Source organism: Augochlora pura, chromosome 8 (genome assembly GCF_028453695.1).
Source record: "Augochlora pura isolate Apur16 chromosome 8, APUR_v2.2.1, whole genome shotgun sequence".
NCBI classification, from domain to species: Eukaryota; Metazoa; Arthropoda; class Insecta; order Hymenoptera; family Halictidae; genus Augochlora; species Augochlora pura.
Genome location: NC_135779.1, coordinates 8,947,100 through 8,968,866, shown reverse-complemented (window position 1 = coordinate 8,968,866; position 21,767 = coordinate 8,947,100). Strand labels below are relative to the sequence as shown.

Here is a 21,767-nt window from a genome sequence, read left to right as displayed (position 1 = left end):
ATTTGTCTACGTAAAATAATACGTCAGAAACTGCTCTTCAGGTATATAGATTACATTCTACCTAGTTAAAATAGTATGCATTTCGCAATATCTTCTTATAAGCATAAAAAAAGCGCAAATGATCGTGCGCGTGTATTTTAAACCAGCTTGGTAGATAGATACACATAAAATTCATACGCATGCACATACATATGTAAGTAGTATGTATGTGTAGGTGACTAGGCTACTTTCCATAAATACTAATTCTTTAAATTTTTCATATAGATATATATAGTTTAGTTCATTTTAGACTTTGTTAAAGTTTCTGAAAAATTTAACAAGCAAATCAATTACGATTTCATAGATTTTGAAAATTGATATGATATATAAGAGACAGAGACTTTTCTTCCTAGATACGTTTCATAGCAAAACCAATAAATGAAATAATATAAACTAATTATTATTAACTACAATGCGCAATATGCAATATTGGGTAGGAAGTAATGGAACATATTTGGGCGTATGTATATGTGCCTTAGTGAAAGAAATAAAAATATACATAATATTTAATAAGAATGAATTAGCAACGAATTTAGATTTTGAACAGTTATATCTTATTGAATTGCAATAGAATTAAATATTAGTCGTAATTTCTACTGTATAGAAATAATCACTATAAATGTATGTGTAGTTACTTTTTATTTGCCAAGAGTAATTTACCGGAATGACGTCATCTTGCATCGAAGCAACGAATCGTCAAGTTTTTCACTGCATACAGCTTTCTCTTCCGGTGAGCAGGTAGAGAGTACTTCATTGCTGTCGGCTTCTATTAAACACTATCTTTATTTGAATTTTCGCGATGGCTGTTGGTGATCTTAAGACAGATAAGGGTGTCAAGGATTTAAATTCTTATTTAGCAGATCGTAGTTATATCGAAGGGTAAGTTTGCTTTTATCATTGCAAAATCTTTATCGCGGTACACGTGTTCCACTTGTCGGCATCTTATAAGAGCCGCAAATCTTCCTTTTCTTTCCCTCCTATGTAAAAATCTAAAAGAGGAAATTCTTGAATAGAATTATCTTAATGTCACTTGACATGTTATAGTCATAACGTTTTATGCGTAATACTTGTGATTGTATATACTTTATTCGCATCTCTTGTTAAATGAAGTCTTTACATTTTTAAATAGTCTTTGTACTCCTACAAAAAGTATCGATCCATATGTGTAATTACGACGTGAATTATTTTACATTTATCATTAAATGAAACGTTAATATTGTGGTCTTACGATTATATATTGTTTCTATTTTATTGTCTGCATAGTGTAGCATAGTTTTTCAAATATTTTTTATAGAAGGATCGAACATTTTATGAACAGTAAAAATTTTATAATTATTTAATGTACGGAATACAAACATTTTTTTTTAAGGTGGCAACCTACTCAGGCCGATGTAGCAGTGTTAGAAGCTCTAGGAAAGACTCCAACATCTTCGAATCCTCATGTTTTACGATGGTACAACCATATCAAATCGTATGACTTAGAGACACTTCCTGGAGAAAAAAAAGCACCTACACTCTTAAGTAACGATAATGTTAATCCACCAGCAGTAGCAAAGACCGAAGATGATGATGACGTAGATCTGTTCGGTTCTGATGAAGAAGAAGATGCAGAAGCTGCTAGACTGAGAGAAGAAAGATTAAAAGCCTATGCAGAAAAGAAATCTAAAAAGCCAGCTCTAATTGCTAAATCTAGTCTTGTATTGGATGTAAAACCATGGGGTGATGACACAGATATGAAAGCAATGGAGAAATCAGTTAGATCTATAGAGATGGATGGATTAATTTGGGGTGCATGTAAGTTAATAATCCTTGTTCAGATTCTGTTATGTGACACTTTTCTTGTATTGTATTTTATGCTAATTGTATGTTTTCAGCCAAACTAGTTGCTGTGGGTTATGGTATATCTAAGTTCAGAATAATGTGTGTCATAGAAGATGACAAAGTGTCCGTGGACTTATTGCTAGAACAAATAGAAAGTTTTGTGGATCTAGTTCAATCTGTCGACATTGAGTCATTCAACAAAATATAAATGACTGTTTGTGTCCGTTACTTTTAATATAAACTTAATAAATAATAACCATTGTTTCTATATATAATTTGTTATTGGATGATCCTGAAGAATTACTAATGCAACTTCAATGGTAATATATTAACAAAGCTTTAAACAGAGTATTCATTTAAGTTCTATTACCTTACGATTGCAATAGATTACAAAAGATGCCTATGTCAAGGTTATGTATTCCTTTTATGTTTCAAAATCAAGTATAAATGTATATTTCTTGTAACAATTTAATATTTAGTACTATATATATTAATGATAGTATGAATTTGTAATAATTAATATTTATAAGTAATCTGCATTCAAGAGTGCTAAATGCATGATTATCAGGACTTTAACACCTAATTTCAGATTTGTAACAGTGATACAGGTTCAATCAATTTTATTTTGCAACAGTACCTTTTATTATACTTTGTATTCTTTTATGTTTTCTCCCTGTTCATAATCTATTCTTGCAATGGCATTCTAGAAGCTAATTAAAATAGTGATAATGACAATTTATAATATTCTATACACTTGGAAGATATTAAAAAAAAATTTCCTATCTCGTTATTTCACGTCATTGCAAACAGAATGTCCTCTTATATTAATCATTTTGTATTATATATACTGCAAGCCGAATTGTAGTATAAGTTGCTAATACAAAAATTCATATCATAATCAGAGGAACAAATATACAGCAAACGCAAGGGAACCAGTTGCATACGTGAATCAGAGACTACTCAAGGAGGAAAAAATTAAATTCGCACAAGATGGGAAATCGATCGCTAAGAGTTCCATACTATAATAGAATGAATACATCTGAACTTAAATCTATCATTACGTTACTCAGTAACTTATTACATGTATATACGTTTGTTATTTATTTAATAACCAATAATAATCCCATTGTGGAAATACAATTTTTTAAATAAATGCCCGAATGAAATATTTCATCTTGGCCACAAAATGCGCTAAGTACATGTATTTATTTTTGCAAAAGTGATTTACGTATAATTATAAATAATAATATATTATTTATGTATAATTAATGATTTTATTAAAAAATATTTTAAATAAGAATTGAATGATTTCTAAGGACATACCATTTGATGTAATTAGTTTTTCTCTATCGAGATAGGTTCAAAATTTACGAAATTTTAAACAAATTTTTTTAAATAGAATGATACATCATTATATTTATTATTATATTACTGTGATCTATTTAGTGACTACTTAAATTCTCTTTACTGTTATCTGTAACTTTTGTTACGAAACAAGATTTAATTTTTGTTCGATAAAATTAAAACAATCATGAAATATCATAAAATACAAACGATATGAAATTATTACTATACGCATGATTACTGTAAGTCCACTTTAAATAACGCAGCATATAGTAGCTACTTGTGTTGTTATCGAAGCCGTTCCAATTAAATTATGCTTCACTCTGTATAAACACGTCACTAGTCTTCTAACAAAAGCCGCGTACATTTATAGTACATTTCAGATTCTGACCTGAAAAGTCATCGATCCATTGGCCTTTAATGTACCTTGTTTAAAACTAAAATCCGGTTTCGGCATGGCTTCTCCGATTTTACTCCGGTACGAGTATGAGTAAAATATTACGCTTACATTGCGCCGAAGAGGGTGTAAAGTATACCTGTTCGATACCTGTTACAAAGGAATGAATCATTTTCTTTCTTCATGACAATATACAATGTTAAGTAATTTTTTTTCTAGGTTCCTCTTTTCTTTCGGTTTTCTGCTGTATTGTAAATCGTATGTGTCGCGCACGATGATTACAACTTTGAGATAATCATCTGAAGACGCAAACGTCGGGAATTCCATTATACGGTTCTCGGATGACTCTTAAAATAGGAGCGTACACTATCTACAGATATAACTCTTCAGTTTATTGCAAAGAAAAAGAAAAAAACAAGCTCAAGCAGATATTAGTATCTTTTCTACAGATTTGAAATTTGATACTTCGTTGAAATTGATTCAGATGCTTGTGTACAGGTAAATGGATACCAGTTTGAGTTTGATTTTTATTTGTAGACGTTAACGCCGCGATAACTTGAATTCCAAAAGGTGCGAGTCTTCGTTTTTCAGAGACGATCTTTCTCAACAGATCGCAGACCTTGCCACTGACCTTTGTCGAAGTCCCCACTTTTGCAGCCGTGAACATACGTTCACCGCCCACTTGCCGTATCCGCTACAACTCTTTTGTATATAAAAGAACGAAAGGACGGAGTATCGCGTGAGTATCGTTTCAAGTATTGCAAGGGAATTCCCAAATACGCGTACCAAGGATACTTCAAAATTCTAAGGAAGATCAAGTGCCTACACAACTAGCAATTATGACGCCGAACATGCCGATTCTGATGATATTTTTGAATTTATGTCTACTTTTTGGTAAGTGAACGACTATTAATATTTATATATAAAAAAGAATAAGTTTCACTATGTTTTACATTAATAAATCTTCCAGTAATTATTTTCTATGATAACCAATCCACCCATGGAATATTAAATAAATAAATATACATTCCGTTGTTTAATCCTTACACCATTCAATTCGATCACATTGTTATCAAAGCAATTTTCTATAACATTATAGTTATAACTAAAAAGAAAATTCTATTTGCGTAATTATTAAATCTACGAACTTCGATTGTTATTTGATTTAATTGTGAAAAGAGGCTTGTAATATGAATATACAATATTATATATATGCCACCTTAATTTGTGAACCTTGTTATTATTACTATGAGATCATAAGTTGGAATAGTTTCCAAAAGGGCACATTTTGATGTTTTGATTTTTCTCGTGGGTGGACGCGTAATGTATATTGACATATTATTAGTTTAGGAAATATTTTAGTTCAGATTCATTTTTTTTTAAATTGCCTTATGATTTTTCTTTGTTCTGTATCCCTTTTACCCCGTTTGCTGGTGTTGTTATCGTCCATTGTTCAATAGTGTTAGCGATGCGATAGAGAATAAAGATGTAATAATCTATCATTTCCTATTTAGGGCATCACGATACGATGACGGAAGCTCTAACAATATCGAAAACTTGCTTCGGATGTATATGCGAAGCTGCCTCAGGGTGTAACGTTACAATTGGTTGTGACGAATCTGTTTGTGGACCGTTCCGTATAACATGGGCCTATTGGTCCGATGCGGGTAAACCGAATATTGAAAATGCTCCTGGACAGACTGGCGACGGTAATATATTATATCTACATTAGTATATATTCTGCATTGTGCAAGACAAAATTGTATACGAAGTCTATTCTGTTTTTTTCAGGCTACCTACAATGCGTAAACGATCCATATTGTGCAGCTCGTGCAGTACAAGGCTATATGGAAAAATTTGCTCAGGTAATTTTCCCAAAATAAATATCTACGCGCGTTCCCATATATTTCGTATTAACTGTTTTTTTCCATTTGTAGGATTGCAATGGGGACGGCAATATCAATTGCGATGACTTTCTTCGTATTCATCGATTAGGCGGTTACGGATGTAGCTCTGCTTTGAATGCTAAATACGAAGATACATATAAACGTTGCATGGCAACCTATAACGTATAAACAACAAAATATAATGGCTGCATTATAAAATCATGATTACTTTACAAAAAATTGTATACTAGCTTAATAAAGGACAATATAACGTTTGATATTGGAATTAAAGGAGTACTCATAAATTTAAATGCGTACGCGTAAGCATACAAAACATGAAAATGTTTCCTAATGAACTACAATAATTAACTGCTTTATATGAAAAAATGTGTTTTATTTTAGCTATATTAAAATTTCAGTTTCATTCCATGCGAACTTATAATTCTATCGACCAAGTCAGCTCTCTTTTTTAAAGTTAGTTCCTTTTCGCCTAACGCGACAGATGTATTTATATTCCTTATTAGAAAATAATTTATAAATAAGCGTAAGCTTTCTCTAAAAGTTTGTAATTGTGGAGACACAGATATTCTTTCGAATACTTGTAAACATGCTTGCTCATTTTTATCTAAAAGGATACCTAATATAATTTGTCTAACAAGTTGCATAGTGTATCTATCTAATTCCGTGAATTCAATAACCTGTAGTCAGAAATAAAATTAATGAAAACATGTAAAACTTATTATAGAACAATTTAAGATTATAATGTATATAATGCATCATATTTACTTTTAAAACTGATATGGCCAGACACTTTTCAATGATTAAATAAGTCAAAAATCGGGCCAGATTGCTTAACTGCTTCGATCCGTATGTAGTTAGAGTTTTCAGTTTATCCCAAAAAGTATACTGTATTGTGAGCTGAAATATTGTTAGCAATTTACATACATGTAACATATATTCTATAAAAAAAATTCTAATACCATACCTGATACTTTCGGTTATATTCGCATAATTTTTGTGCTAATACAGCATAGTAAGGGTTAAACTTATTTTCTTGCAAACAACAATGCATTAAAACATGTATAATTTCCTCTTCTTGTTGATCTTTTAAGCCGAGATGATGAAGATTCTCAAAAGCATCTACATAATCTTCGGCCGTCATAAGAACACAAAATATATTTCTTCTTGTATCAGTGTTCATTCGTTGTTTCTCTGCTAAGTCAAGTAGTTTTTTACCGAAACGAAATTTATCTTGAATTTTTACTACTTCGTGATTAGCTGTATTGTTTGATCCAACCCAGGCGGAACCGACGATCCACCATTTTCCATTTTCATCAGCTACATAAACGTCAATAAAATATGAATTCTTAGTTTTTCTTTAACATATTACAAGCACTACAAATGAAGAAAAATTAATCTCATTCACCATGTAGCAGATCTTCCAAAGTAACATTGAATTGCGTTATAGAGTTTCCTTTACGTATTATAGTTTTCACAACTTTCTTCAAATGGTCCACATGTGAAGGATCATATTGTGGTATTTTACTGACATTATTATTTTTTATTGCTAACAATACGTCTAACATAAATCTAACTCTTGAACTGTACAGTAAAAACATGTTTTAAATTAAACATTTTTACAGGTTTCAATTTAATTTCGATAAGGAATACAAAACTTACCTCTGCTCGTTGTTACAACTAGCTATTTGCTGCAAATTTTGTATAAATTCTTTTAAAGCAATTGGATCATCTTTTCTCAGTACAAAACCTACTGTTCTCAAAATAAGTAATATCAAATCAATTTCTTTCTCTCCGAATTTGGTTGTCAGTTTATTAAGTATCTGATAAAGGAGCCTATGTCCATAAACCTGCATTAAATTTGAAAAAATTGTTTATTAAAGTTTGTAAACAATGCTTATTTCTCTGAAATCACTGTACCTTAAAATTATATAAATGTGAAATCATCAAAATCACATTATCCAATGTTTTATTTTCTACAATTTGTGGGGTATCTATTATTTCAACAAACTTCTTTACTAGTTTTTCCAAAAAATGTGCACCAATTTCAACCCCAATGTTAGCATGTAAAATAGCAATTAACATCATATATTCACAAACTAAACGAGTTGGAGTAAGTATATCTGCAATTACAGCTTCAAATATTAAATTTGTCAACAAATAATTCATATTGTTGCGGCTATTAGTCATATACATTTCCTCTATCTGCAATAAATAGATCACATTAAAAAATAGAGTTGTAATTCAGACAATTCTATCATGATATATAGTTACCTGATTAGCTATAGTATGCATATTATTTTCTGCTACCCTATTCATATAGCCTTTCAATTTCCTTCTTAAAGAAATCAATTTTTCATCGTCTTTATTTATGCTATCTATACTTGCTTGTGCTACATGGTATTTACGTGTACCAGACTCATGTATAACTTGACCTTCGCTATTTCTTTTCCTTCCATAGATATCTTCCCAAGAACCATGATCCACATTGTCATTATTATCATATGTTCTATTTTGTTTAGCACTACATTCTACTTTCCTAGTTTTGCACATTTCTGGATCACTATCCCCTAAATCATGCTTGCTTATGTCTTCAAAATTATTTGTCTTATCTAAATTTTTCTCGTCTTTTTCCTCAGTCGTTTCCATGTCACTTTCGCCAAGAACTACAGATAAATCATTTTTAAAGTGATTATTAAACTCATTCTCTATAAGTTCCTTTTCTGCTTCCATGATACCCTTCCTATCTTTCTGTAAGCAAAAATCCAGAACATCTACACATACATTAAGGACATTTATATAACTGATAATAACATTTTAAATGTTAAATGACAAACGTGCTATAAAATAAATTCAAACATCAAATTTATAATAAAAAGGATACCGTCTAAACCATCCATTTCAAAAGATTTGGGTATTCTTGTTTTTTTCTTTTTATTCAATTTCAGTTGCTTCTCCAACTTTCTAATAACAACATCTTCCTTCTCGTTTGCTTTTCTAAGAAATTCATCCTTCTGATTTTTTTTTCTCCGTTCAAATTCTTGTTCTTTCTTTCTCTTTAAAGCTTTTGTATGTAAGTCTTTGTTAATTTTAATATTGTCACTATGTACACGTTCCACAGCATGTTCTCCCTCAGCATGCGACTCATTTCGTTTTTTGAAGTAATTCGCTCTATTAACTTTTTTCTGTTTCCTAAGCTCTTTACGAATTTGTTTTCGTGATTTCTCTGCTACTTTTGATTTATGTTTTACTGTCGAGCGTTTAAATGAACCCATCTTTTACTAGAAAATATGGAACACTGACTTTTGTAAACATTCAAGAAAAATACTTAACCTTACAAAATATAACATTTATTACCGTCGACGAATGTAAGAGCCCTCTGTAATGCAATGTCTCATGTTTGGTTGGACACAGTTGAACATATATGTTTGCACACTTTCGTCCCCATCCCCATCACGTTTCTTTTCCATTCATTGCGATTCACGAAGAAGCTTAGTATTACAGATTGGAATGTATAAATACATAACTCTACTTTGAAAAAAAGCATCTATGTATGTACCGCATTATCAGATTCAATGATGTTGAATATAAAATAGAATTATATTGTTATTATATATATATATAGTAATAATTTTGATCTTTTACATTAGAATTTCATTTATTGATACATATGGACATCCATATATGTATATGTATACATAGGTGCTTATAAATTCACCGGTAATAAATTTGTGATGCTACATGTGACGAAATCGTCAAGCTTAATGTGTTAATGATCTGAACGACATGTTGTGTTTGTTGAATGATTTAAATAGAATCAATATAAATAATTATTAAAGTATCATATAAATTCAAGGATATAAAACAATTGAATGCCACTATGTATATAATAACATGTACAATGTATAATGTACAGAATTGTAATTGCAATTTTTGTACATTCGTGCGTATATGAACATATTTTTAACCTCACGTATATGCAATAACATTCGTATAGGAAAACAGGCATTCATTTCGATGGTTAACTTTTGAGTTGTAGAGTGGGGTGAACACACTATTTTAACCGTCGATATATGCATTTACATATGATCTATATTCCTTTGTATACTACAACACGAGGGTAGTTATCGAGATTCATTTCAGATGATCAATTTTCACTAGTACATTGTAAAAGGTGGGAAATCAATTTCAATGTTTGTGACCCGTTAACATGTATTTCTTAATGAAAGTGTCACGGAGTTCTGCGATGGTTGCTTTGAAAAAAAGGTATTTATTTATATGTAAAATTAGAAATGTGCTCTTGCACAATTGGAACATGTAGTTAGTGAACCTAGTTATAGATTTGTGAATAAATTCTATTAAATATGAATATCTGTTGCAGTGCAATGCAAAGACGAACCTTTTCATTCTTGAGTAAATGCAGTTTTTCTTCTCAAAATGTTATTAATAATAACATAACACGCAAATCAGTTATTACAAACCATCCTCCATTAACTGAACCTGTTCCAAACTTACCTAATATTGTTTATGCTACCACGAAAGAAGAACATCAAACAACTAAAGTAACAGTTTTATCAAATGGATTAAGAGTTGCCTCTGAAAATCGCTTTGGCCAATTTTGCACTATCGGTGGTAAGTTTATATTGATTTTTAGCAAATTCTATACAACTTTATCGTTTTCAATATATTTTATCAACTTACAGTGCTACTTGATTCTGGTCCACGATATGAAATTGCTTATCCTAGTGGAATTTCTCATTTTTTAGAGAAATTAGCATTCGGAGTATGTTTTAATACGTATCAACAAGTTTATGTAAATCAAATAGTTGAAAGAATGAAGAAATTAATGCTTTATTATTTCAGTCAACGAAGGTTCATGAAAGCAAAGATCAAATTATGTTGGCATTAGAAAAGCATGGAGGAATATGCGATTGTCAAGCATCTAGGGATACATTTGTTTATGCTGCTTCAGCGGAACGTCAAGGATTAGATACAGTTGTACAAATACTAGGTGATATTTCTTTAAGACCCAAAATAACAGAAGAAGAAGTAAGAAAGTACTATATTTTTAAGTATTGTGGAACATGATAATATGAAATGTGGTTTACTAATTCAAACGTACTGGAAGGCAGCAATATTAATATCAATGAAAACTAATATTTTCAGTTAACTTCAGCAAGACAAATGATCAGATTCGAATTAGAATCTTTACTTACAAGGCCAGAACAAGAACCGATACTCATGGACATGATCCATGCAGTATGTAAAAGAATTACATTTATGAGAGAATACTCAAAATATTGATGCTATTTATGATACAAATACAGATTTGTATTATTTTTTAGGCTGCCTATAGAAGCAATACTCTTGGCCTTCCAAAAATATGCCCGGAAGAGAATGTTGATTATATAGATAGAAAAATATTGTTTCAGTATATGAAGCACCATTACACACCTAATAGAATGGTTGTAGCTGGAGTTGGTGTGGAACACGAACATCTGGTTTCTGTGGTTCAAAAGTAATTAAAAATCAGTGTTTAATATTCATTGGAAATAATATCTTTTTTAATTTCATGTAGCCTAAAAAAACATTTCCTAAATGTTAACATTTATATTGTTTCAGACATTTTGTTGAAAAGAAGGCCATTTGGGAAGAAGAAGATGAAGAAAGGGGAAAAGAGAATAACTTAGAGGAAGGAAAAAAGAAGTTAAATGCGGTTGATACATCGATTGCTCAATATACTGGGGGTTACATACTAGTAGTTATCTCTCCTAATTTTGTGTAGAAAGAAATCATAACATTTCAACAACGTTTATTAACTTGAAACTTTTGTATTACTATTTTTCAGGAGGAATGTAATGTACCCATTTATGCAGGGCCAAGTGGTTTACCAGAATTGTCTCATGTGGTGATAGGTTTAGAAGGTTGTTCTCATCAAGATCCAGATTTTGTAGCAATGTGTGTTTTAAATATGATGATGGGTGGAGGTGGCAGCTTTAGTGCTGGTGGACCAGGTAAAGGAATGTATACTCGTTTGTATACAAATGTGCTGAACAGGTGAGATCTAAACTATATTTCTTTATTATTCTAAAGATTATTGTAAGCCAAAAGGAAATCACCATAAATTATTATTGGCACAGGTACCATTGGTTGTATAGTGCAACTGCATACAACCATGCATATGCTGACACAGGACTCTTTTGTATTCATGCATCTTGTACACCGTCTCACGTTAGAGAAATGGTTGAAGTAATTGTGCACGAAATGGTTGCTATGTCTACTAATATTACAGACACTGAACTGGCAGTATGATTTCATTTTAATTGCTACTTGTTTGTGATTTTATATACCAATGATTACAATTTAATTATTTTTCAACAGAGAGCAAAGAAGCAATTGCAGTCTATGCTTCTCATGAATTTGGAACAAAGACCTGTTGTTTTTGAAGACATTGGGCGACAAGTTCTAGCCACTGGATCCAGAAAACGACCAGAGTACTTCATAAAAGCAATTGGTATGCAATACTGATAAATTAAATTAAGTAAATTATCAAGTTTACTACCAGTGTTAGTAATTACATTTATTTCATTTATCGTATTAAATATATCATATCCTCTTATAAAATATGATAAAAATTTTGACAAAAAAGAAGCTATGAACTCTTTAAATATCATTCTGTATTATATTTCTAAATAATGATGCTCATAAAATAAACTTGATATTCTACACGCAAAATACAAAATCGTGATCGTCGCATATATACGATTATGGTAGAGAACGTGTTGAAAATACAATGAATCTAAACATCGATATTTACAATGGTTGCAGATGGAATTTCAAAGGACGACATAAATAATGTAGCACGACGTTTACTGAAATCACCTCCTTGCATAGCAGCTAGAGGAGAAGTAAGAACAATACCTTCCATCGGAGATATTCAAGCTGGACTGAGTGACGATCAAGGACGATTACCCGGTTCTCGCAGTAGATTATCACTTTTTCGGTAGAAATGAAAAAAATTATTAGTCTCAGATTCATCCATTTTTTTTAGGTGATAATTTTCTAAACAAATTACGCGTTAAATTTTAACTATCAGAATTCTTTATATTGGAATGTAAATTAAAATATATTCATCCGAGTAATTGAAAATTATAGTCTTTTCCTTTTAACTGTGTAAATATAAATTTTTCTGCGTGTGTATTATAATTATGACTTCAATCTTGCTACTCCATTACTTGCGGTGTTTTATGTGCTTACACACACATATCTAATGTATATATTGTATAACCATAAATATGATTGAAGAATGTTGTACTACGTGCTCACGTACGCATATGTATGTAATAAACCAATTTCTCCATTCGAAAAGAGACATGCCACAAACATTAGAATGTTTTGATTGTTAACGCTTCGCCGATAGTAGTGAGCATGTAAAATACATATGAAATTGATAAAAATTAACAAGTTGTAGTTTCTGATGTAGCTTTATGTTAAAAGGGATTACTATTATATTACAATTGTTTAGAAAAGTGTATTTAAATAAAATAAATAAATTTAGATATTAACCATTAACGTAAGGGAAATAAATATTTTTCATCCGACATTTTTTATTTTTGCTCCACAACATTTGATGTATATTTGTTGTATAATATACACATTTGTAACGGAAAGTTGTTCGTATACTCCGGATGTACGTAGAGTTATGTAAAAATGTCTGCGATAGGAAGAAATTAAGCCTCGACTTCTTCTAGCGTCTTAAGAAAAGACGCTTTCTTCTGTTCGACACGGTTCTTTCTTTCCGACAATGAAAGTTTCGCACGGTTCCACCGTTTCTTCACAGGTGTTTCCTTCCTCGCCACCTTCGTGTGTTCAGGATTTGAACGTATCGATTCGTGAGCTTGTTTATAGATGTTTTCAATCTATTAACAAAGGAACATTTTTTTACAAACAGAAATATATTATAATGGTTGCAATGTAACATTGGTCAATGAAAAATGTAATTATCTACATATTTATTTTATAAAACCAATGCGTTTACTGTAGTCCAACTGCGACACTGCAAAACTTTTGTGATATTACAGTAATTATTAGTTGGACGAAATCATAGTATATAATTATAAGTACTCACATTGTCAGCAGAAATGCCGTTTTTGATGTACTGTGAAAATTGTCTTTTGAAAACTTCGTCATCTTCTTCCTCTAAAGTTTTCATATAATTTGCAATATGTTGTCCAAAAATATGTTGCCTGTGTACATCTGCATTAAATGATTTTGACTCGTTGTCGTATCCAGGGAATCTCTTGGTGCTATCATTATAAAAAAAATAATAAAAAGAATCAATGAGAACGTTTAACTGGCCTCTGCAGATTCAGTAGGATCAACTTTATATCTTCAGAGACACGTATTCTAATCTTATTTTGTCTGTGCAATAATCGTACACAGTGCATTGTAGTACACAAAACAAAGTAACGACTTGCTGTGACTCAGATGACGCGCATGTGTCATATAATCATCATAAAATTATTTGTCATTACCAAACATCTGTTTTTCACATATTATATGGTTAAATATGTACCTATGCGGAATATTTAAACCACCATCAACAGCACCCTTCATGGCACCAAAAACTCTAGCACCTGTGGTAGTTCTCATGAGACCAGTGTCTAAATAACATCTGAATGCACCAGGTCCATCATCTAATTCTTCAACATTATATTCACCGCCTGTTACTTCTTTTGTACCAGTATATAGTGTATCTAATCCCAATTTTTTCAATAGCTATAAAAAAATATAAACCTTATTGTTGTAAATGTATACAGACAAATCTTTCAAATGTTTTAATTTTATAATTGTATTGATTCAGATTTAAAACATAGGGAACAATTGTTTTTTCTTCAGTTATGCATCAAAGCGAGCTGAGTGTCTCATCATTAAAAACATGTAAATATACGTAGTAAAATGAAAGATTAATAACGAATAGAAACCTTACTCTTCGTGCCAGAAGAAGACCAGTGCAATATGCAGAGGCGTAATTTGTAAGACCAACTTTAACACCATACTTTGGAAGTTCATGACTGTATGCTGCGCACACTATTCTGTCTCCTTCAATTCTTGAGTATGCTACCTAATTAATTGAACAACATATTTTAATTCAATGAAAAAATTATGTTGAAATAAATAATATAAATATAAATTATTTACCTGACATGTGATATCTTTATTGGATAGACGTACAATCAGTCTATATTTTGGTGTATTATATTTGTTTTTATCTTGAATGGTTAGTCGTTTACGAGCATAATAATCAGTTTTTCCCTCACGTCGCCTCTTGAATTTTACTTGATACCGTTTGAAATACTGCTTATTCTTAACAACTTTTACAAAACCCTAAAATATAACACATAAATGCTTACATTGCAAAACAATATGTATTTTTCATTTGTAACGTTTACAAAAATTCAGTGATATAGGAAATATAATATTATCATTATTTCGTCAAAGTGAGCTAGCATTATCATCATGTAAAATTTATAGTACATGCATAGAATTCATTACGACTTCATTCAAATTGATATGAATACTCTTTGTAACATAATACAAAAATAATTAACAACAATTTAAAACTGTATATTAATAAAATGTGATAATATTTTCGTATAAATATAATTTCCAACACATATGTAAGGAAACTTCGCAACGGCCATGCGTGTGTCGTGAAATGAATTAGGAGTTAAACATCTACTTTCAAATCTTTCGGAATTAAAAGCATCCGACATTTTGACTTTGATTAAATGATTGAATTAAATAATAGCGAACCTAAATTATCAGATTATGTCAGTCTTTATTGTTATTTACTCACCATTTTTAAGCAAGTTACAGGAAAGGCTCCGCACGGTACAGAGCTTTCCAAAGTTCCACGTCTAAAAGGAAGTTGTCTCTTGCCTCCAATGTACAAAAGACCGAAGTACGGACACTCGCCACAAAATTTGATATTATTTGTTAATTACAGATTATGACACCAGGGAGCACTGATACCATTTTTTAACACTCATTCACTAAGTGTAAAATATGATTGATTCATGAATTACTTAATTTTTCAGACATGTCTTTTGCTGAGTTATCTACACTAAATGGAACCTACTTTTGCACGCTTTTTTTACTCCCTAAGGTAACATTGCATGTCCCCATGATGTTACTGCGCATCCAATTCATAGTGGATCCTGTCTTAGTAGTAAATTGTCAGCAAATCAGAGGAAAGAAAATTTGTAGAATATAATATGGGGAACATCGCTTACGGGTCAAGCTACGGCCTGGAAATGTGCATGAACAAGACCCATTTTTGTATAAAGAAAATATGATATACATAGTGCATAAAATATGATCGATACAGAAATAGATCCTTACCCGCATACCTCTAGGCTGGAACTTGATCTATTAGCGAAGATTGACGTAGAAATTTTCTTTGCTCTGATTGGCTCATGATTCACTGCGCAGACAGGATCCACTGCGATTGGATGCGCAGTAAAATGATGATTATGTTCACACCAGCTTAGGAAGTAAGAAAAGCGCATAGTAGTAGGTCCCATTACTGTATTTGAAATTTCTACTGAACATTTAATTCAGGAACTCCAATTTCTGAACTATCCCGAATCGACTTGAAATCCCCCCAAAATGGGTGTGATTATGAATAACTTTCTCCTCTGTTTTCTTCTTAATTCCAGTGAATATTTTGATAATTAGATTACTCAGAACATTATTGATTTATAATATAAGCAGCAAACATATTGATCATGAAATTGAATATATTATCAAAATTTTATTTATATAATAATATTTGTATTAACTTAATGTATGTATGCAGCATTGACTTGTATATATGTACATTTGAATCATACTTCAAAGACAAATAATTTCTGTTCTAGTGCAAAATTAGACAAATGACAATAATCATCTCATTAAAAACTCTATCCTGTACTTTATTTCACATATATTCTGTACAAATTTATTTTATACACTAGGTTTATTTTTGTATTGTATGTAACATATGCAATTTGGAAACTCTTATGTTTTTAAATCTTCAATTCTTGAGCATCATTCATTCCCCAGTCACTTAAATCTTCTTCCCAACCATCGTTTTCTTCACTTACATCTAGTTCATTTAATGCTTTAATGTCGAATACGCTTTTTGATGTTAATTGCGGTTCTTGTACATGTAACACTTGTGTCTTCTTTATTATGGGTTCCATATCCGTGAAGAAGTCATACTCTTCCTTGGTAGCATTTGTTAATTTTGAATTCTTGATATCAAGTTCTGAAATATCGCATAAAATAATTGATTTCTTTGGAAACTTGGATTCAATTGCTTTGGCTTTATTGAAATCAAATACTGGATTGGTGTCAATTATTGGTACTAAACCGACGTTGGAAATATCGTTAGATTCGTAAGTTTTATCAGGTAATTGGGAAATTTGAGGACGGAGTTCTCTAGTGGAGGTTTCTTGAGTTTCCCAATCGGACCATGTATACTCTTCTTCTACAACTGAAGACATATTTTCTTTTTTATCTTCGCCTCCATCTGGCGATGGCCTCTCTGGTAAATTAATTATGTTTTGACTAGTACTTGTAGGAGCTGCAAAATCAACGATATTTACAAATGATGAAATAGCGTTATTGTTTTGCCCATTGTCTTTTACTTTATTCGGTCGACCGTCCGTAAATAATTTGCCCCTGTTTCCACCAACCACAGTGGCTGCACCAAGTATTGGAACTACATCAGCCAATGCTTTTAACGTTGCAGAAACAAGATGATCGTTCGTATCTTTAATTCCAACGAGCAGTTCAGGAAGTATTTGAGATTTTAATTCGTCTACTTGAAACGTATGAACGAACGAGTGAAAATGTGATAAAAGTACCAATCGTATTGACACGTCTCTTATGCAAAACATTTGCAATAGCTTAGGTACTAAATACGCTTTAAACGTTGATACTACAAACAGATTCTCGTCCACGTTGTCCTTTCCATCTGAAGCAATAAATAAATAAATATATATATATACATACACGAACTTTAAAAACTTTTTACCTTTAGGTTTTAAAATGAATGGTAAAAGTTTCTCTTGCGCAGTTGGATCTAATAAAACCATTCGTGAAAGCAACAATCGTCCCAACTGTTCCGCTACAATATTTTCAGGGAATGTTCTCAACTGCACTATTAAGTTCCTACAATTTAATTACATATTTTATTAGAATGTTATCATTCCAATCAATGAGAATATTTATTTAATTTAGTAGGAGTACTAACCCAAAAAATATTTCTTTTTCTTGACAGCTTTTTAATGGCAGTTCTTCTAAAAATGCATGTATTCTCATAAAATCATGAGTAAAAAATGGGTGCTGAAGAACACTTGATAAATTACTTCTCAAGCATGGATCAGCATTTTGTAAATTCTCTTTACAAAATTGCTTGAACTCTAGAAGACTGGGTACATCGTCTGTAAGAATGCATGAAAGTTATGTTTATAATTTTTTTGCATACAGAAAATTATTTCGTTAATAATATAATAATACATTTACCTGAATTCTTTAACTTCAGAATGTCATCTGCCAAAATTCCAAATGCATAGGCATCAATTGCTGTGAAACTAGTTGATAAAATAGTTGTATCTTCATCAGGTGATACTGCTTTCTCATACCTATAGCTTCTTATTTTCTTCAAATAAGCTGGGGTCAATTCTTTAAATTTACTTAGGCATTCTAAACCACCAAGTTTCCAACATCCTTCTGATGTAACGTAGATAACACTGCCACATATGTTGTTATGAGAAACAGATGCTTTTTCATGAAGAAATACAAGTGCTCGTAAAATACTATATAGACCCATGCATATTTGAAGGGTATTCTGTGATTCTATTGTTTGAATCAGGGGTCTAACTTGTTCGGTTGTGAGATAAAATTTGCTACCTTTAGACCATGATGAGACATACTTCAGTATACAAGGATGCCTATATAACATTAGATTCTGAAAAGTATGTTTATTATTCACATTGATGCTGTCAAAATCTCTAAAATGATAGATTGAGAGAAATACATAATTTCAAAGATATAATTTATACAAGTACGTGCAGATTTCACAATATACAAGGTAATCAATAAACAAAAGTTAACCTTTGCAGCTTTCTCCAAAGGAGAAGGATTCCCAAAACTTGCATTATAATGCAAAGACGGTTCACTGACAAATAAAGATACTATTTGAGTACCATGTCCTTTCACGCGAGCGGTATGGTGCACCCAAAAATCTGTTGTTTCTACAGATTTCTCTTCAATTTCTAGCCCGTTGTGGGCACTTATTTCACTCCCCATTAATTTTGTTAATTCTCCAAAAGGAACGACTTCGCTGTTATTAAACGATAGTCAAAAGCATACAATCGGCTAGAATTATTTAATACTTTATAAATAAGATTAATAAAAGTTTGTCTGTATTAAAATCATTTTCAGTGTCACATTTAACTCACAGAACATTAAGCATTTCGAATAGAATTTAACCACCTTCGATAGTTTATATACAATATTATATGTCAGTACTTACATATATAATACTAGTTCTTTAACAATGTTATTGACATTGTGTGTTTATAGCATAAGTACTGAACAGATACTATGGTGACAGTGTCTACGTATGCATCCGTATGACAGCCATATATGTATGTAATCTAACTTGCGATGTTAGCGCTATTAATGCACTTTTATATTGAATGCAAACTATTTCTGTATATTATACATTTGTTACATTTAAAAAAGCATTTTGTTAAGTTAAAAAAAATCAACGTTTGCAAGATGCACTTAAAAAAAAGAAAAATTATTCACATTTTAAATCAATGTTATGACACATTACGGATAACGTATTTTTTAATTGTTTTATTAAATTTCATTGGGTACTTGTGGAAGTTAACTTATTAATTATAAATACAAAAAATTATTTATACTTCATTATGCCATATTGGATACAAGGATCTGTCGCATTTGTATGTGTTTAAAGAGTATATGTATAATAACTGCCGCAATATGTACCTTATTATTCTGATAACAGACAAATCTGTTAGCATATGTTTATAATATATGAAATGTAACATTTGTTTTGAAGTACAATACGTGAAACATACATACATGTAATGTAAACTCTTCATATTATTCATATCCACGCTCACTCATTTTACTGCATATAGTAATTATTTTCAAATATATAAATCTTGATTTGTTAAAAGTATATTATAATTTTATACTAAATTTTTCAGTATATTTAGTTGGTTATGGTTAGTTCGACAGATCCCTGCACTCGCATTCAGTTTAGTATTTTTCTTATAGTTTCTAGAAACGTCTATGTCACGCAAAAGCAATAATATAGTAAGCAATAAATTTTCAAACCGGTGTCTATATTCTTTACTTACTCATTTCACCATTCTTCATTTACTTGACGGTGATGGTGACGACATCACGATAGCAGTTACGATGATGACAACAACGATGATGTTAATGACCTATGGTGACAACGATGTTGGTAGCGAAATATAATTATACGTAGTAATAATAGAAATAATTTAAAAAATTATAATGAAGTAATTACAACGGAAACGGAGAACACGATACATGATCTTAAATGATCTAGCATGCGTAGTACAAAAATTAGTTTAAAAATCAAATATTATACATATAGATTTATAGCATATACAAAATATTATTGCAAGAAATAGTAAATAGCAAACAGATATAGATTATAATATAAACATAAATAATGATAAAATAATTGTAATAATACCTAGTACCTAAAGGTCGATAATAATGGTAATTGCAGTAGTAATAACAGTAGCACTGTTAACTTATTCATTGACATCATTATTTCTCATAAAATAACTATTGTCGTTATTACACTTACTATAATTGATGCTATAACTATTATTATTGTTGCTATTGCAATCACTTCTGCCACTATTATTACCATTATTAAACACACTAATATATTAAACAAAGAAATTAATAAATAGAAAAATATTTTACACGAATAGAAAAATATATTCCTATTCCTCTTATTATAAATGTCGTTTTCTTCCCTTAAAAATATTATACTTTTAAAATTATTTAAAGCTAGCTAAAAAATCCAGATTTTGCGGCAGTATCTTAAAGGCACCAAGTCTCATTTTCTTGTAATAGAGTAAGACTAAATTGTCGTATTATACTAGACTATATTTAAATACATTTAAGGTAATTAGAATTGTCTCAATGTTTCGTATGGTAAAATTTAAATAAATAAATATTTATTTAAACGGGAACACATGCAAATGGCTAATACGATTATTACCTAATGTAGCTTTTACCATCTGTTCATATCTTGCACAATAAGTATTCATAATTTTACTTAAAATTTAGGATAGTAAACGACCGCATGTAATTGGCAGTATACTAAATGTTTTGATTTTTCATACTTTGATAGTATGTACTCATGTCTACAAAGATATAAATGAATATATCCATCATCTATCAATACTAATAAATATTATGAATTTTTAAAAACACTACTTTCATTTAGTCCTTGTTTACAACATTAGTTATAGCAATAACAATATTTTTACCGACGTTGACAATTGCAACTCCAACTGTGATTGTAGCAACAATGACAATAACGACAATTGTAATGCTAATTGTAGGAACGGCTGTAACAGCAGCTGCAGTAGTAGCGGTATCTGTAGTAGTAATAGCAACGCTAGTAATAATAGTAGTAGTATTAGTAATAATGGTAGTAGTGATTATGAAGTAATATTGATTACCGTGAAGGATAGTAATTTTAGCACCGATAGTAGTTACGATAATGATAGTAACATATTGTGTACTGTTGCATAATAATATAATGGAAAAGCAATGATGACAATGATGATGCTGGTGATAACGATGATGGCAACGACGACGAAAACGACGACGATGACGACGACGACGACGACGAGGACGACGGCGACGACGACAACGACAATGATAATAATGATGATGACAATAACATTAAAAATGAAATGTAACGTCAAATGATAATAATAATGATAAACATCATGATGACATAGTTGAATATGTGATAATGATATCATGCACATGACTGACGACGACAATCATATTTGCAATTAAATTTTGATTGATTTGCAATTAAAATAGAAAGTCTACAGATCACTTTCTATACGATCAAGTTGTACAGTGAGACATTGTCGCTACTTAATGGAATATTA

At 30.8% G+C, this 21,767-nt stretch overlaps 6 protein-coding genes across 10 annotated transcripts; 3 read left to right on the top strand and 3 right to left on the bottom strand.

The window, feature by feature from the left end:
- Positions 1-748: 748 nt before the first annotated feature.
- Eef1beta (elongation factor 1-beta) lies at positions 749-3,160 on the top strand. Its single transcript, XM_078189047.1, has 3 exons — positions 749-918; positions 1,409-1,833; positions 1,914-3,160. The coding sequence occupies exons 1-3, from the start codon at positions 839-841 to the stop codon at positions 2,066-2,068; spliced, it is 660 nt and encodes a 219-aa protein (XP_078045173.1). The 5' UTR covers positions 749-838; the 3' UTR covers positions 2,069-3,160.
- Positions 3,161-4,214: 1,054 nt separating this feature from the next.
- On the top strand, positions 4,215-5,765 carry LOC144473964 (lysozyme). The gene is made up of 4 exons (XM_078188323.1): positions 4,215-4,495; positions 5,116-5,310; positions 5,393-5,466; positions 5,539-5,765. Exons 1-4 carry the CDS (start codon positions 4,441-4,443, stop codon positions 5,674-5,676), a joined length of 462 nt encoding a protein of 153 aa, XP_078044449.1. The 5' UTR covers positions 4,215-4,440; the 3' UTR covers positions 5,677-5,765.
- On the bottom strand, positions 5,762-9,508 carry LOC144473961 (nucleolar MIF4G domain-containing protein 1). The gene is made up of 9 exons (XM_078188320.1): positions 8,863-9,508; positions 8,390-8,786; positions 7,780-8,279; positions 7,426-7,710; positions 7,168-7,355; positions 6,914-7,089; positions 6,473-6,825; positions 6,274-6,405; positions 5,762-6,185 (listed from the first exon to the last, which is right to left on the bottom strand). The coding sequence occupies exons 2-9, from the start codon at positions 8,778-8,780 to the stop codon at positions 5,895-5,897; spliced, it is 2,316 nt and encodes a 771-aa protein (XP_078044446.1). The 5' UTR covers positions 8,781-8,786; positions 8,863-9,508; the 3' UTR covers positions 5,762-5,894.
- A 140-nt stretch (positions 9,509-9,648) lies between these two features.
- Positions 9,649-13,356, top strand: LOC144473962 (mitochondrial-processing peptidase subunit alpha). The gene is made up of 11 exons (XM_078188321.1): positions 9,649-9,771; positions 9,887-10,137; positions 10,209-10,288; positions 10,369-10,554; positions 10,672-10,764; positions 10,851-11,023; positions 11,128-11,263; positions 11,354-11,562; positions 11,646-11,811; positions 11,887-12,019; positions 12,334-13,356. The coding sequence occupies exons 1-11, from the start codon at positions 9,716-9,718 to the stop codon at positions 12,510-12,512; spliced, it is 1,662 nt and encodes a 553-aa protein (XP_078044447.1). The 5' UTR covers positions 9,649-9,715; the 3' UTR covers positions 12,513-13,356.
- Positions 13,080-15,518, bottom strand: Rpl5 (ribosomal protein L5). The gene is made up of 6 exons (XM_078188322.1): positions 15,365-15,518; positions 14,707-14,892; positions 14,495-14,629; positions 14,081-14,283; positions 13,634-13,811; positions 13,080-13,424 (listed from the first exon to the last, which is right to left on the bottom strand). The coding sequence occupies exons 1-6, from the start codon at positions 15,365-15,367 to the stop codon at positions 13,236-13,238; spliced, it is 894 nt and encodes a 297-aa protein (XP_078044448.1). The 5' UTR covers positions 15,368-15,518; the 3' UTR covers positions 13,080-13,235.
- Positions 15,519-16,455: 937 nt separating this feature from the next.
- On the bottom strand, positions 16,456-21,724 carry LOC144474602 (protein-associating with the carboxyl-terminal domain of ezrin). Of its 5 annotated transcripts, none has more exons than XM_078189670.1 (6): positions 19,950-21,724; positions 18,670-18,933; positions 18,079-18,523; positions 17,807-17,996; positions 17,588-17,724; positions 16,456-17,527 (listed from the first exon to the last, which is right to left on the bottom strand). In XM_078189670.1, the coding sequence occupies exons 2-6, from the start codon at positions 18,862-18,864 to the stop codon at positions 16,575-16,577; spliced, it is 1,920 nt and encodes a 639-aa protein (XP_078045796.1). In that variant the 5' UTR covers positions 18,865-18,933; positions 19,950-21,724; the 3' UTR covers positions 16,456-16,574. The 5 variants fall into 5 exon arrangements, with proteins under 5 accessions (XP_078045796.1, XP_078045797.1, XP_078045795.1 ...); XM_078189671.1 differs by having other exon boundaries at positions 18,670-18,898; XM_078189669.1 differs by lacking the exon at positions 19,950-21,724 and adding an exon at positions 19,017-19,287.
- Between the last annotated feature and the right edge of the window lie 43 nt (positions 21,725-21,767).

Bases quoted from the DNA above. Each gene is read 5' to 3' on its own strand.
- LOC144474602 (XM_078189670.1), bottom strand. From the start codon at position 18,864: ATGGGGAGTGAAATAAGTGCCCACAACGGGCTAGAAATTGAAGAGAAA. The intron at 18,524-18,669 runs GTTAACTTTTGT...CATACTTTTCAG, and splicing joins CTTTGGAGAAAGCTGCAAAG to AATCTAATGTTATATAGGCA. The intron at 17,997-18,078 runs GTAAATGTATTA...GCATTCTTACAG, and splicing joins TCTGAAGTTAAAGAATTCAG to ACGATGTACCCAGTCTTCTA.
- Eef1beta (XM_078189047.1), top strand. From the start codon at position 839: ATGGCTGTTGGTGATCTTAAGACAGATAAGGGTGTCAAGGATTTAAAT. The intron at 919-1,408 runs GTAAGTTTGCTT...TTTTTTTTTAAG, and splicing joins GATCGTAGTTATATCGAAGG to GTGGCAACCTACTCAGGCCG. The intron at 1,834-1,913 runs GTAAGTTAATAA...GTATGTTTTCAG, and splicing joins TGGATTAATTTGGGGTGCAT to CCAAACTAGTTGCTGTGGGT.
- LOC144473964 (XM_078188323.1), top strand. From the start codon at position 4,441: ATGACGCCGAACATGCCGATTCTGATGATATTTTTGAATTTATGTCTA. The intron at 4,496-5,115 runs GTAAGTGAACGA...TTTCCTATTTAG, and splicing joins GAATTTATGTCTACTTTTTG to GGCATCACGATACGATGACG. The intron at 5,311-5,392 runs GTAATATATTAT...TGTTTTTTTCAG, and splicing joins TCCTGGACAGACTGGCGACG to GCTACCTACAATGCGTAAAC.
- LOC144473961 (XM_078188320.1), bottom strand. From the start codon at position 8,780: ATGGGTTCATTTAAACGCTCGACAGTAAAACATAAATCAAAAGTAGCA. The intron at 7,356-7,425 runs GTACAGTGATTT...AATTTAATGCAG, and splicing joins CACATTTATATAATTTTAAG to GTTTATGGACATAGGCTCCT. The intron at 6,186-6,273 runs GTAAATATGATG...TTCTGACTACAG, and splicing joins TGGCCATATCAGTTTTAAAA to GTTATTGAATTCACGGAATT.
- Rpl5 (XM_078188322.1), bottom strand. The intron at 14,630-14,706 runs GTAAATAATTTA...TCAATTAATTAG, and splicing joins ATAAAGATATCACATGTCAG to GTAGCATACTCAAGAATTGA. The intron at 13,425-13,633 runs GTGAGTACTTAT...CTTTGTTAATAG, and splicing joins ACGGCATTTCTGCTGACAAT to ATTGAAAACATCTATAAACA.
- LOC144473962 (XM_078188321.1), top strand. From the start codon at position 9,716: ATGTATTTCTTAATGAAAGTGTCACGGAGTTCTGCGATGGTTGCTTTG. The intron at 9,772-9,886 runs GTATTTATTTAT...TATCTGTTGCAG, and splicing joins ATGGTTGCTTTGAAAAAAAG to TGCAATGCAAAGACGAACCT. The intron at 11,024-11,127 runs GTAATTAAAAAT...ATATTGTTTCAG, and splicing joins CTGGTTTCTGTGGTTCAAAA to ACATTTTGTTGAAAAGAAGG.